We start from the raw sequence: 13,239 nt of genomic DNA on the forward strand, positions 1-13,239 counted from the left end.
GCATCTGATAAACTTCTGACTCTCAAGATGGTTTTTCTTATGGCAATTACTTCTCTAAAAAGAATTGGGTTTCTACAGGCACTGTCTGTCTTGCCAGCCTGCTTAGGTTTTTGCCCAAGGAATGGCTAAAGCAATCTATCACCCTCATCCTGAGTACCTGCCTAAGGTTCCTTTCTCGAATGTACGTCCGGTCACTTTCGAAGTTTTCTGCTCCCCACCGTTTACAACGCCTGAGCAGGAAAGACTTCACAGACTTTGTCCAGTCAGTGCCCTTCAGACTTATGTCCACCGCACTAGCCAGTGGCCTAAGTCAGGGCAACTATTCGTTGCAGACTATGTCGCATTGGGTGAGGGAAGCTATTGCCTTGGCCTACGAGGAGTGCGGTCAAGCTTCGCCAGTAGGTATCAGGGCTCACTCTACCAGAGGGGTAGCCTCCTCTAAAGCCTTGGCTAGAGGTGTCCCTCTGCAGCATGTTTGTGATGCGGCAGGCTGGTCCTCTCCGCACACATTCATAAGATTTTATAGTTTGGATGTTCATGCCACTCCGGGCTCTCACGTCCTTGAGTCAACATCACAAGCTCATGTCTGAGACCTCTCGTGCTCTTGTGAGTACAACTACACAACCGTAAGTGGTCCGGACACAGTGCGGCGGCGTGGGTATTCTCATTCCCAAAGCGCTAAATCAGCACAGCATCAAAGTGTAGCTTTTTGACAGGGAACATCTCGGGTTACTTAACTGTAAAACCTGTTCCCTTATAAAAGTGGAACGAGATGCTGCGCTTCATTGCCGCACTGGGATGCCCCAGGACTGCTCTTCAGACAAAACACCTGACGATGCACCTGTGACGCATCTATTTATAGCCCTGCTACAGGTGCATCCAATGATGTCACAAGCAGAGGCTATAAATTCTGGTCAATTTCATTGAAGTTTTGCACACATATTCACAGTTGGTCACACATAAAGTTGTTTCCAAAACGTTAAATCAGCTCAGCATCTCGTTCCGCTTTTATCAGGGAACAGGGGTTACAGTTAAGTAACCCTTTGACGTGTCCTTTGTCTTTGAAGACTGTAGTCTACACCTGTGTAGTCTTTATAGCATTGTATAGTCTTCATTCCTCACAACAATGATTGACTGATGAGTTTCTTGAGAAAGCTGTCTCTTTTTTGCCATTTTTGACCTAATATTGACCTTAAGACATGTCAGTCTATTGCATACTGTGGCAACTCAAAAACAAACACAAAGACAATGTTAAGCTTAATTTAACAAAATAGCGTTCAACTGTGTTTGATATTTCAAGTGATATCAGCAAGTGATTTTCTAGTAGTAAATGATCAATTTTGCATGATTACTCAAGGATAAGGTGTTTGAGTGATGGCTGCTGTCTAGATTTGATAAAAAATGACTTTTTTTAAATAGTGATGGTGCTGTTTTTTTACATCAGTAATGTCCTGACTATACTTTGTGATGAGTTGAATGCCACTTTGGCATTTGGTATTTATGCATTATGCTAGTATTTGTTGTTCAGCCTTTAACCCTCCTATGATATTCGGTCAAAATACATTTTCCTAATTTAATAAATATGGTTTATTTTATGTGAGCAGTACAAGACTTGGTGATTTTTTATTAATTTGCCATCTGAACATTCAAAAAATAAAATAAAATTTGTGCTTGATTCGTAAGACTAATTGAAAAGAAAAAAGCGACACATTTGGTATTCATGTTCAAAATTTAACGAACATTGAAAATGAATGGGAAAGACCAAAAAACAAAGCCATTTTTTAATCTGTCAAATACAATCAAGAAATGCTGAAAAAAAACAGACCAAAATTACAGGGTCTGTTTTAGAGACTTAACATTCTCTGTGCAAAACATACACACCCACAATGCAGAACACACACACACACACACACACACACACACACACACACACACACACACACACACACACACACACACACAGAACCACGACATCAATAACTACAGACTTCTTTTGGTCATTGTTGGCATTACAAGTCATCTGTTGTTTTCTAGCTGATGAAAGTGATCTGACACACTCACACGCATGCGCACGTGTTTGATTTTATTATGCATTTACTTTGAGTTATTATATTTTTCTGTTTGAAATAAATTAGTGGTAGAGAAATGCTTATTCTGTGTCTTTGTAACACCATGGTCAGGTTTGATAGCAATTATAGTGACATTAACTGCAAAAACTGACACTTCAAATACATTTTAAATGCTAAACTTTGACAAATAATAGTTTGAAATAGTCTAAATATATATCCTAATGCATATCTTGTGATAAAATATAAATTTAGGATACAACAAGTCATCAGACTACACAGTAGGTGGCTATATTTATCTACTGGCATGACATTTTTTTCAAGTCATGTTATTCTCATATTTTCTTCATGTTTCAATTATAGATGTGTAGGTTATGGTCAAATTAAGAAATGTACATGTAAATAAGATCAAAGTAGCATAAAATCCCAAAAGAAATGCATAATTTTTTGTGCTTACTTCAGGGAAGAAGAAATGGTAATATTATCATCATCCAAAAAAAAGGGTTACACGTCTGACTCTTCCTGTCAAAAATGGCTGCAAATAAAAAAGGGAGTTGCCCTTTTTCAATACCATTATTTATGCTTTAAGAAAATAAAATAATAATAATTGTTTTGTGGGGAAAATGTACTTCATTGTCATGAACATAATGTCACAATAGGAAAAAAATATTGTTGGTATTAAAAACTATTTGATTTGTTTCTAAAGAATATATTTCTTATTTTCTCTTTGCATATTAGGGTGAAATATGGTCTGGACATGTTTACATGCAAACATCTTAAAGTGAAAAAAAGTGTTAAAATCTGTTTTGTTAAGTATGTCATGGTACATTTTCAGTTCCATTCTCGTATCAAAGTAATGTAATACCATCACCGTGTGATACCATGACCAAATCATAATACGGCTAGTGTACTTTTTGTGATTATTGTGACCGGCCACTAATTATGCTATTGGTGACAATAATGTTAATTCAATAAAAACTGGACATCCTCTGTGTCTATATTCTATCCAAATTTGGCTCATATCTGATATTAAACAAAATAACAACAATCCCTTTCATACCTTATTTTTAAAGGAAGTATTCCAACAGCTGAATGTGTTGCCTTGAAACTTGTTGCCTGGCAACCAAGGCCAAGTCAAATTCCACACACAAAAAAGCAAGTCTTCTGCTTTTTTTCATTTCCCAGTGAATACGTTTGAAGGACACATTCCTTTTGTGTTTGTCTTTGAGAAAGACCTTCCAGGTGCGTACTGGCAGCCTTGATGCTTTAGTATTGAATTATCAGACTGCCATGTTTTAATTTAGCTCTGGTTGAAATACACTGTTTGTTTTGCTGTATCATTTGCTGAACTTTGGTGCTCCTGTAACAAAATGAGTGTGTATGTTCCCTATTGAGAGACTTTTTAAGATAACCTTCAAATCTACAGACCTAAACTGTTTGATATATATCATTATAAGTGTGTCTTTGTTTACAGTATGTGGGTATATAGGGGTCTGTATTTGATTGCTATTACTGTATATCTGTGGCTCTAGTGCCTAAGGGTCACATAATCCCCCATCTGGAGCGGCCCGACCTGTGAATGTCCCCTCCATCAGTCTGCTAAGAGCCTTATGAATGTTTAATATAATTCCCCCCCTCAGGGTTACGAAGAACTGCACCACACAGTGTCTGCTGTTGTTTATTGTTTAGAGGTTATTTGTTCTGTTTTTGAGGTAATGTCTGTATGCTATAGCTTGATCTGCACTTTATCCCACAGGGCTAGGTTACAGTGCGATTTCAGAGTGGCATTTTGTTATTTTTCACCTTTTATGAAGCATTCTATAGCAGCATGATTGTTCAAGGCTGAAGGGATGGAGGTTATAAAAGAGGAATGAGCCCCAGCAGAATTATTTCAATGCCTCTTTTCACTGGAACAGTGATTAACTGTAATTATGTGAAGGGCGTTTTTGCAGTATGCACTCTGTGAGTGTCCTTTAGAGAAAAGTGGATGCAGATTGATTGTGATTAGTTGACAAATGCATTAAAAATGTATTTCACATTTAAATCAAAACCAAAAATTCAACAGGAATTTGTAAACAAATCTCATATTTTGTTTTGACTGTGCCGGCACCTCTATAGGGGGTTTGTGAGTATCTGTAATCAAGGATGTAAAAACATATTCAGAATTGAGGGGGACCAAATGTAATAATTTAATAATCAACCATGGATTAAAACCCTCGTCAATAGACCACTGTTATGAATATTGGGGGGACATGTCCCCTTCAATGTTTAATGTGGTTACGGCCCTGTCTGTAGTGTAAAGGCCAAAAGTAAAATGAAGAGGTAAAATTAAAAACAAATATTTGTTTCACTCACTGGCGACCTGTCCAGGGTGTCCCCCGCCTTTCGCCCAATGTTAGCTGGGATAGGCTCCAGCCCCCCGCGACCCTGTACACAGGATAAGCGGTTGACGATGGATGGATGGATGGATTTGTTTCACTCTTGAATAGACTATTTAATGGTGATTAATTTTACCTCTTCATGGTATGAATGAAAACCTGCTAACAGAAACTCAATTTACAATCTACAATTTAAAAATGGTAAATCAAGCGGTCAGGGTTTGGCTGGTAAGTCACTGCAAGTAAATGCCATAACTACACTTTCTGCCACATATAGACCGTCACAACCGCACCGATACAACATTTGTGTGCCAATACTGATGTCCAATTATTTAACAACTGCCAATATCGATAATTCGGTGGTTCTGCTTAATTATGCTACTTTGTTTCAAATCACTGATAATTAATTAAACATCTTTTTCACACGTCCAACACATTTTTCCACCCTGTTTTAGGAAATAACCGGCCCTGATTATCGGTTGTTTTTAAACAGTCGCCGATGTTCGAATTGCTTTCAGCAGGCAGTACAGATGTTCGGCTGATACATTGGTGCATCTCTAATTTAATTCATTTATAGTAGATGTTTTGCCAGTCAAAGTCTCTTAAAAGTGTGAAATGGACAAATGGAAGAGTCCATCTGTGACACAGAGGTGCAGGCAATAGTTTGGCTTGGTGTAAGATTTTTTTTTAAATTGATACCTGGATAAACCAACGGTTTATCGTACTCCTACTAGGGCTGAATATTCAAATTTAGTCCATTAGACTAAATTAATAGGGGTAGGCCTACACTCACCGACCACTTTATTAGGTACACCTGTACACCTAGTTATTCATGTGATTATCTAATCAGCCAATTGTGTGGCAGCAGTGCAGTCCATAAAACCATGCAAATACATGTCAGGAGCTTCAGTTAATGTTCACATCAAACATCAGAGTGGTCACAGACTCAACAAAACTGGACAGTAAAAGACTGGAAAAATGTTGCTTGGTCTGATGAATTTGGATTCCAGATTGTAGGCCACTGTAGCCTCAGTTTTCTGTTCGTGGATGACAGAAGTTGAACCCGACGTGGTCTTCTGCTGTTGTAGCCCATCCGCTTCAAGGTTCGATGCATTGTGCAATCTGCTCAGACACATTGAAGAAGATCCATTAAACGCTTGTGCTTGTGTATGTATTGGCTTTTCACATTTTCCGATTGGACGGTTATTTCCTTTTAAAGCTGCACCATGAGGGTTGGTATTTCGCTGCTGTCTGTGACACATTCAGGACAGATTAGAGTTCAATATGGTCACATGTGTTTTTGATTACCTCTGTATGTGTTTTTTGTGATTCGATCACAAAATGTTTTGCACCCCATTTACACCTGAACTTATAGTTCACCCAAAAATGTATGATAATTTACTCACTCTCAGGCCATCCAAGATATATCTGAATTTCTTTCTTCATCAAAACAGAATTTAAGACTTTTAGGATATAATTTCAGGCCTCCTCGTTTAAACAATGCAAGTGAATGTACTCAAATGCATATTTAGGGTGCATCAAAATAGTCCACACGACATTCGACAAAAAGTTCTTCTGAACCCCAACCATTTATTATTTTTAGAAACAATACAATACTTCTATACTTTTTAACTACAGATGTTCGTTTCTGTACGTCTCTGTGATGCACGCTTATGAGAGGGATGACAACAAAGACTTAATTGAAAAGTAATGGCAAAACTTGAAGATATGTATATTATTATTTTCAGTTTGTAATGTAATATTGACCTACTTAAAGATAGAACACAATAAAAATAAATCAACACATGCAGCACCTACCTTTAAACTTAATAGTCTGTGTGAGTTATTCACCACCTGTTCTGCTCTTCAAAGTCAAACTCTGCCATCATGCATGTGTTACAAACTCTCTCAGTTGATTTACCACACAAGTTGATCACACTTGAACAAGCTCGTAGAAGTAGTTGGTTATGTAATGCAAACTTTAAAGTGTATCATTTTCCATACTTGTTACATCAACTCTTCACTATAGTAAAAGTGATTTGATGTCATAAGATAGCATTGTGTGAGAAACGGGGCAAAAAGTGTTTGTGAACCGATATTCTGCAGTTTTACTTGTGATTTGTTTGAAAATTAATAGAAGTTGTAGTAGCACCTCGAGTGCTCATTTCACCAGGAAACTGCTGTGATACTTTCAACGAGCCACATAAAAATCATTTTCCAAAAAATATTTAGTAATATGATTCCATTGGACCAGGTTGCAGATATCTGCTGATTAATGGGCCAGGCTGATATATGGCTCTATCACTACTTTTGACTGAACTGAAAACCATTCACATTAAAACCTGCTATAGTGCCCCTTCACACAGTGCAGAGAACGCAACTAATATTAATTGCTTTCTGACATATACAGGAATGCAACGTTTGGAATTAGGCTTACATGGCAGGAAGCATTGTTGTTCACGTATTTGTTTTATTATAGTCTCTTTTGTTCCTTGTATGCCATATCCACAGTTTTCCTGACCAACCACTGAGTGTGAATTGCCGCTCAACTGTTTTCTGGTCTCTATTGGCCTGTTTCATGTGATGTCACTGTATAACCGCCATGTTTGTGACCAAAATTCCATATTTTTTCATTGTGCTGAGCTGTGAGATGTAGCAAAAGTCAGCAACATTATTTTCTATTTATACATCTTGAAAAGTTGTTAATGCTGTTTAATTACTGGAGCCAAAATGTAATTTTTCTTTCAATAAAGTTTTATCTTTTAAGTGACACGGCTTCATTTCACCAAAGACAAGCAGCAATGAAGGGGGAGAGCACGGATAAAACACTTGTGTGTCTTTGTTCATTTATTCAGACATGTCATTATATTTATAACATCATCGATTCGGATACAATTAAACTGGAAATGTACATAGGACGATGTTATTCATAACACCCAGACTGTATAAAGGTTTTTGATAATTGTAGCACGCTTTAATAAATGAAAAAGCACTATAATGTGAACATATAGTACATATTTAATGTCTGTACTAATGTCAGTCTATAAACAACACATCAAAAGATCATGAAGCACAGACTTTATTCACACTGCCAGACTACAGTGAAAAACACTAATATGGCTCGGTTGATTTCTGTGTTCTTCATGAGTTAAAGCAGCTCTTAAATTCATACAGATGGGATCATCACAGACGTTTTGTAATATTTTGACCAAAACGGAGCAGAAAACAACACAAACATTTGTAACTTCTGAATGAGATATGTTTACGGGGATGTACCGGTAGGTGTGTACTCGCCAGTCTCACATCAGACTCGTAAATCCTGGATAAAATATATTTAAGTGTCCACGAAAGTCAAATTTGGCGATATTTGTGCTGACCTCAGACCTGTATACACCTTTCCTGGGACTCAGCATTTTATTTTTTTTAGGTTTTTCTTGATATTGTTTTACGGGTGTTTTTCCATTCACCATCATTGTTTACTCCTGCTGATGGTTACAAATATGGCGGCTGTGGGGAAAAAGTGACACCACTGAAACAGGTCAATAAGAAGCAATGTAAAAACTACAGAAATGAGTGATCCATATTTTATTACAGACATCAACCATTTTAAATTTTGGTTGTTGGAATAAAAATAAGTTGTTGGCTGTCATACTAATTTGGCATGTCATCTACCTACTCTTTTAACTTTGACAGGTGAGGCAGTCAAAAGACAGTCATCTTGACTTGTAAAGCATCGACACTATGGAGCCACATCCTTTTTTTCAAATTTCAAATTTAATACTATAAATATTAAATTATCCTCTTAGAACATACACAGATGCGATTGAAAACACTGGAGAACGGACAATGGATGCAGGCTTCTGGTTTGAATCGGGGAACAATTCCAAGTTTAGGAAAAAGGTGGATCGTCCCTTGTCAACCCATCTGTGACAAAGTTGTAGACGTGTATCTGTTTCTAGAAAGATATATCTTTTTGTCTTTCTAGATGCTGCATAATAAGCATGTGATGGTGCGTGTTGGCGGAGGCTGGGAGACGTTCGAGAGCTACCTGCTGAAGCATGACCCATGTCGCATGCTCCAGATCTCACGCGTGGAAGGCAAGATCTCGCCCGTCTCTGGGAAATCTGCCAGCATCAGCGACCTGACGCCTGACTGCTATCTGGTGGTGGCGGCCCACTACAAAAGCAAGAAGTGATTAAGCAACATACTCCAACTGCAAAGAAATGACAATGACTTTTATTTGTAATGTCAATTTGAAGCACAGCTCACTTGCTAGCAGTGGTAGAATGCAACAAGGGCATGTAGACTTCATTGGCTTCTTGAAATAACAAGTGTTTAAAAGAGAAAAACAATCCGTAATACAAAGCAATAGTGTAGCTCAGCTAGTTTGTCACAATAATGGCCCTTTCCCAAATGGCACACTTGATGGAGCTGTAGACCTCTTGTGGACCTTCACTCTCCCTTATACTACGGGGCTGTTGAATGCTTGATTCTGATTGGTTGAGAACGTTCTAAGGTGTGCAATTATTTTCAGGGAAACGCACGGCTAAAGTAGTTCCAGGCAGGTCTTGACCGCATTACAGTTCCATATCACTTCGCGTAGTCAACTGTAATAATGGAAAATAGGATACAATTCATAAGAAGTGACAGCGACAAATCCACTTCAACTTCAAGAGGAAAAAAAATGACAGACTATTTTGATTTTCCGGAAGTAAATTTTAATATTTATGGTGAACATAAACATTTTAACAACTGGGCGACCGCAGTATTGGATAGCTCAGATGAAAAAACAAATAAACGGAAGAGGACATCAAAGGCAGCCGGCAACAACAAAAGACATAAAACAATCAGCGAAGAACAGCTAGACCGACTCGAGGGCTGAAAAACATGAAGAAAACACCAAAAAAACAACAGCTTGGGCTGTCAATGTGTTTAACGTGCAGTTTAATTTTAATAAATAAATTTGTTCGAATTAACGAATGAATTATAACGTATGAATTAATAAATAAATTAAATAATATGACGCACATGATTTTCTGTCTCATTATTGCAACCTCTGTCTCTCTAATAACTACACTAATAACTGCATTAGTCTGCTGTCAGTGGCTCAAACCTCCGTTACTAACTCTAAAATGACGCTTTGGAATTAGCAACGGAGGCATGGGATTAGATGCGTAAGAAATTAGTCCTACATACAAGAGCGTTTTAATGACAAAAACTTGACAAACGTCTAGAATCACATCATCTGAACAATGTTTCGAGGTGTGGTAACTGTAGTATAAGCGGAATAATTGACTCCGGGCGTTGAATTATTAGAAAAATAATGCACACCTGAGGTGTAACGGCCACTCCGCTTCGCGTCGTGACCGCATTACCACCCCGGGTGTGCATTATTTTTCTAATAATTCAACGGCCCGTCGTCAATTATTCCTTACTTATCTGTGAAGTCCACGAGAACATAGTGTGGCTTATTTCATTGTATAATTTAATGACAAAAAATGTCTGTTTTTTGTGTCTTTTGGTCCCTTTTGCCGAGCCTGCACTGGTGCGGACACAGAAGACTATTAACCCACAGCCAATGCAGCAAAGTCTACACTCCAAGGTGAATGGCAAGGAATTTGGGACAGGACCAGTGTATAGGTTACAGTCACACAGACAGTGTTTGGTTTTCAAGTTGGGGGGGGGATCAAACAATGCAATTATTTGTTTCCATTAAGTAATTGCATTGTTTGATCTCCATTTACAAATCAAAATGTGAAATATCGAAAATAATAATAATATTAACAAAGTAACAACTCTCACTTCAAAGGTGCATAAAGTGTCCCTTTGCGCCACCCTAGTGGTCATTTTGCAAACTGAATTTACAGTTCCACTGTGGTGGTACATGTGGCGGTAAAGGTCATTTTGTTCTGGTACTTACTGTAAGTGACTAAAGTAAGTTTCAAAGATGGCAACGTCCATAACACTAGAAAGTCTTATCACAAAAGACTTAACATGACTGAATAAACAAGTCCAATCAAGTTCATCCATTAAATCTTAATTAACTGACAGCCACTTTTATGTTTAACTGAGTGTAGAGCACAGCATTTTAGTTGTGCCCAGACCACAAAACTGAAGGGAGCAGCTTTGGTAAAGGATAGTGACTGGATGTAAAACCTTCGGATGACACACAGCTTATATCTCCGTCTCGCAGTTACATGGTCCCAATATGAAAAAAACAAAACACACACAAGAAAAGCTAGTTCAAGTGCTGTATGATGTTTCCAGAACTTACTCGTATGTGGTTGCAAGTCCTGACAATGTAAGGGTGTCACTCGCGTTTATAACTGAATTGTGTGTGATCATACTGTAATTGTATTTAGCATTTTAAAACAAAACTGACAATCATGTTCTGCTGCTGTGTGAATGTAGCCTATGATACTGAGGAACAGAAAAATGGAGTCTGGAACTGGAATCCAGACTTAATGTTTTATTGTTTATATTTTCTTCATCTCAGCTATGATGTTAATGATCTCTTCTATACTCTGTCAGTTGTGGTGATTTTTCTCTCTCTTTGTGTTCTTTCATGTTTTGTTTTTTTTTTTACCTGAGGATTAAGTATAAATCAAGTATAAAAGATTATGCAATAACCTATGCATTCAATCTTGACTAAATGGAATGAAATTGCTGGATGAATTCAAGTATTCATTTCTACCCTGGTGGGTATTACTTTCAGTGCTTCATATACTAACAATATACTGATGACAATGTTTATATAAACCGATCAGCCACAACATTAAAACCACCCGCCTAATATTGTGTAGGTCCCCCTCATGCCACCAAAACAGCACCAACCGGCATCTCAGAAAATAATTCAGATATGATATTCTGCTCACCACAATTGTACAGAGTGGTTATCTGAGTTACTGTACACTTTGTCAGTTCAAACCAGTCTGGCCATTCTGTGTTGACCTCTCTCATCAACAAGGCATTTCTGTACACAGAACTGCTCCTCACTGAATGTTTTTTGTTTTTGACACCATACAGAGTAAATTCTAGAGATTGTTGTGTGTGAAAATCCCAGAAGATCAACAGTTACAGAAATACTCAAACCAGCCCGTCTGGCACCAACAATCATCCATGTGATTATCTAATCAGCCAATCATGTGACAGCAGTGCATAAAATCATGCAGATACAGGTCAGGAGCTTCCATTAATGTTCAGACAAACCATCAGCATGGGGAAAAATGTGATCTCACTGATTTGGACTGTGGCATGACTGTTATTGCCAGATGGTCTGGTTTGAGTATTTCTGTAACTGCTGAGCTCCTGCGATTTTTCACACACAGCAGTCTCTAGTTTACTCTACGTCTACGGAAACTCAGATAACCACTCTGTACAATTGTGGTGAGAAGAATATAATGTGGGTTGGCGCTGTTTTGGTGGCATGAGAGGGACCTACACAATATTAGGCAGGTGGTTTTAATGTTGTGGTTCATCAGTGTATACTGTATATATACAAACATATTTGGTGTATTTTGTGTATGATCATTATAAAAAAATACCTTTTTTTCTGTCATGTATTGTATTGTACTGTGGTGATGGTACTCTTTTGTCCTTATATCTAGCTCTTGCAATGGAAACAACATGAAAGAGAATTTTACCTTAAAGCTGATGTGTGTAATATTTTACTATGATAGTTTAATATACAAAGACAACTATAAGTCAAGTTAATTCCCCTGAAAAGTATGACCCTGTGGCTTTGTAACGCTTTCAAAATATGACTATTTGAGCAGCAGTTTGGGGCAGAACTATCTGTTTGTTGACCAATGATAGACAAAGAGTGTTTGGGAAACCTGTTTGAAAAAAAGACCTCATAAAATGGTTTAACAAACACAATTCTTGACTAAAATAGGAATTTGGGAGGGGACATATTGAAGGGCTGATCTAATGTTTTTAGATTTTTACAAAAGCATTGAAGACGTCTTTGAAATTAATACATTATATGCTTGTGAAAGGAGATAAAAGTAAACGACGTGGACACCATGACGAAGCACGATAAGCTACTTGTTCTTGCTTGTTGGTGGAAGGACATTCCTGTTCTAGAGCGTATTTCCGCATCACTCATGTCTCATATGTGTTTACATCTGGGAGGTGTATTTTTTACATTGTTTGCTCGTCTGCAATATACCTATAAGATGTACTGTATGTCAATAAGTATGTCTCAGATGTCAGTAAGACATTCAACAGATGTGTTTGAGACGTTTGTTGATTTTTAATGTTTGTAAATGTGATCTTTTTAAGATGTTTAATAGATATTAATTAGATTCTGATGCTTTATAGATGAAAATAACTAAAATAGACATCTCAGAGATGTACGTGTGCTATCACTGTGAACAGTAACTCTTTTCCTCAGAAAAGACAGAGTAGACATTTTAAATATATATCAGATATAGCTAAAGGTTTTGTAAACTTTTCAAAGTAGCCTATAGGTATAGATACGCTAGCAAATAGACAAGGTAAAAACTAAAAGCCACAAAACTCTTTACAGTCTTTAATAGGCGAACAGAAACTTTTCATCAGTAAAGATGTTGTAGTTAGTTTCACAGCATATAGTAGAAAAAGGCTTTCCACTTAAAGCAATGACTCTTCTTGGACGGTTCTAGAACCTATTGTGTGCTGCTGCCCTCTAATTGTAAAAATGGACATTGCAATAGCCCTAATATGCATACTTTTTCTTATTTCTGGCGGGAATTCTGCCGATTTTTGAAGGGATTTATATAAGCCATGGATGAGTAGAGCTTTATAAATTATGG

General features: G+C 37.5%; 1 protein-coding gene across 1 annotated transcript in view; it reads left to right on the forward strand.

The window, feature by feature from the left end:
- The window catches only part of LOC127637998 (growth arrest-specific protein 2), a 93,558-nt gene extending 81,017 nt beyond the window's left edge, over positions 1-12,541 (forward strand). The window contains exon 8 of the mRNA XM_052119356.1: positions 8,430-12,541. Within this exon, the coding sequence (XP_051975316.1) occupies positions 8,430-8,639 (210 nt within the window). The 3' untranslated portion in view covers positions 8,640-12,541. The remainder of the gene's footprint in view (positions 1-8,429) is intronic.
- Positions 12,542-13,239: the final 698 nt, after the last annotated feature.

This window comes from Xyrauchen texanus, chromosome 46 (assembly GCF_025860055.1).
Source record: "Xyrauchen texanus isolate HMW12.3.18 chromosome 46, RBS_HiC_50CHRs, whole genome shotgun sequence".
NCBI lineage: Eukaryota > Metazoa > Chordata > Actinopteri > Cypriniformes > Catostomidae > Xyrauchen > Xyrauchen texanus.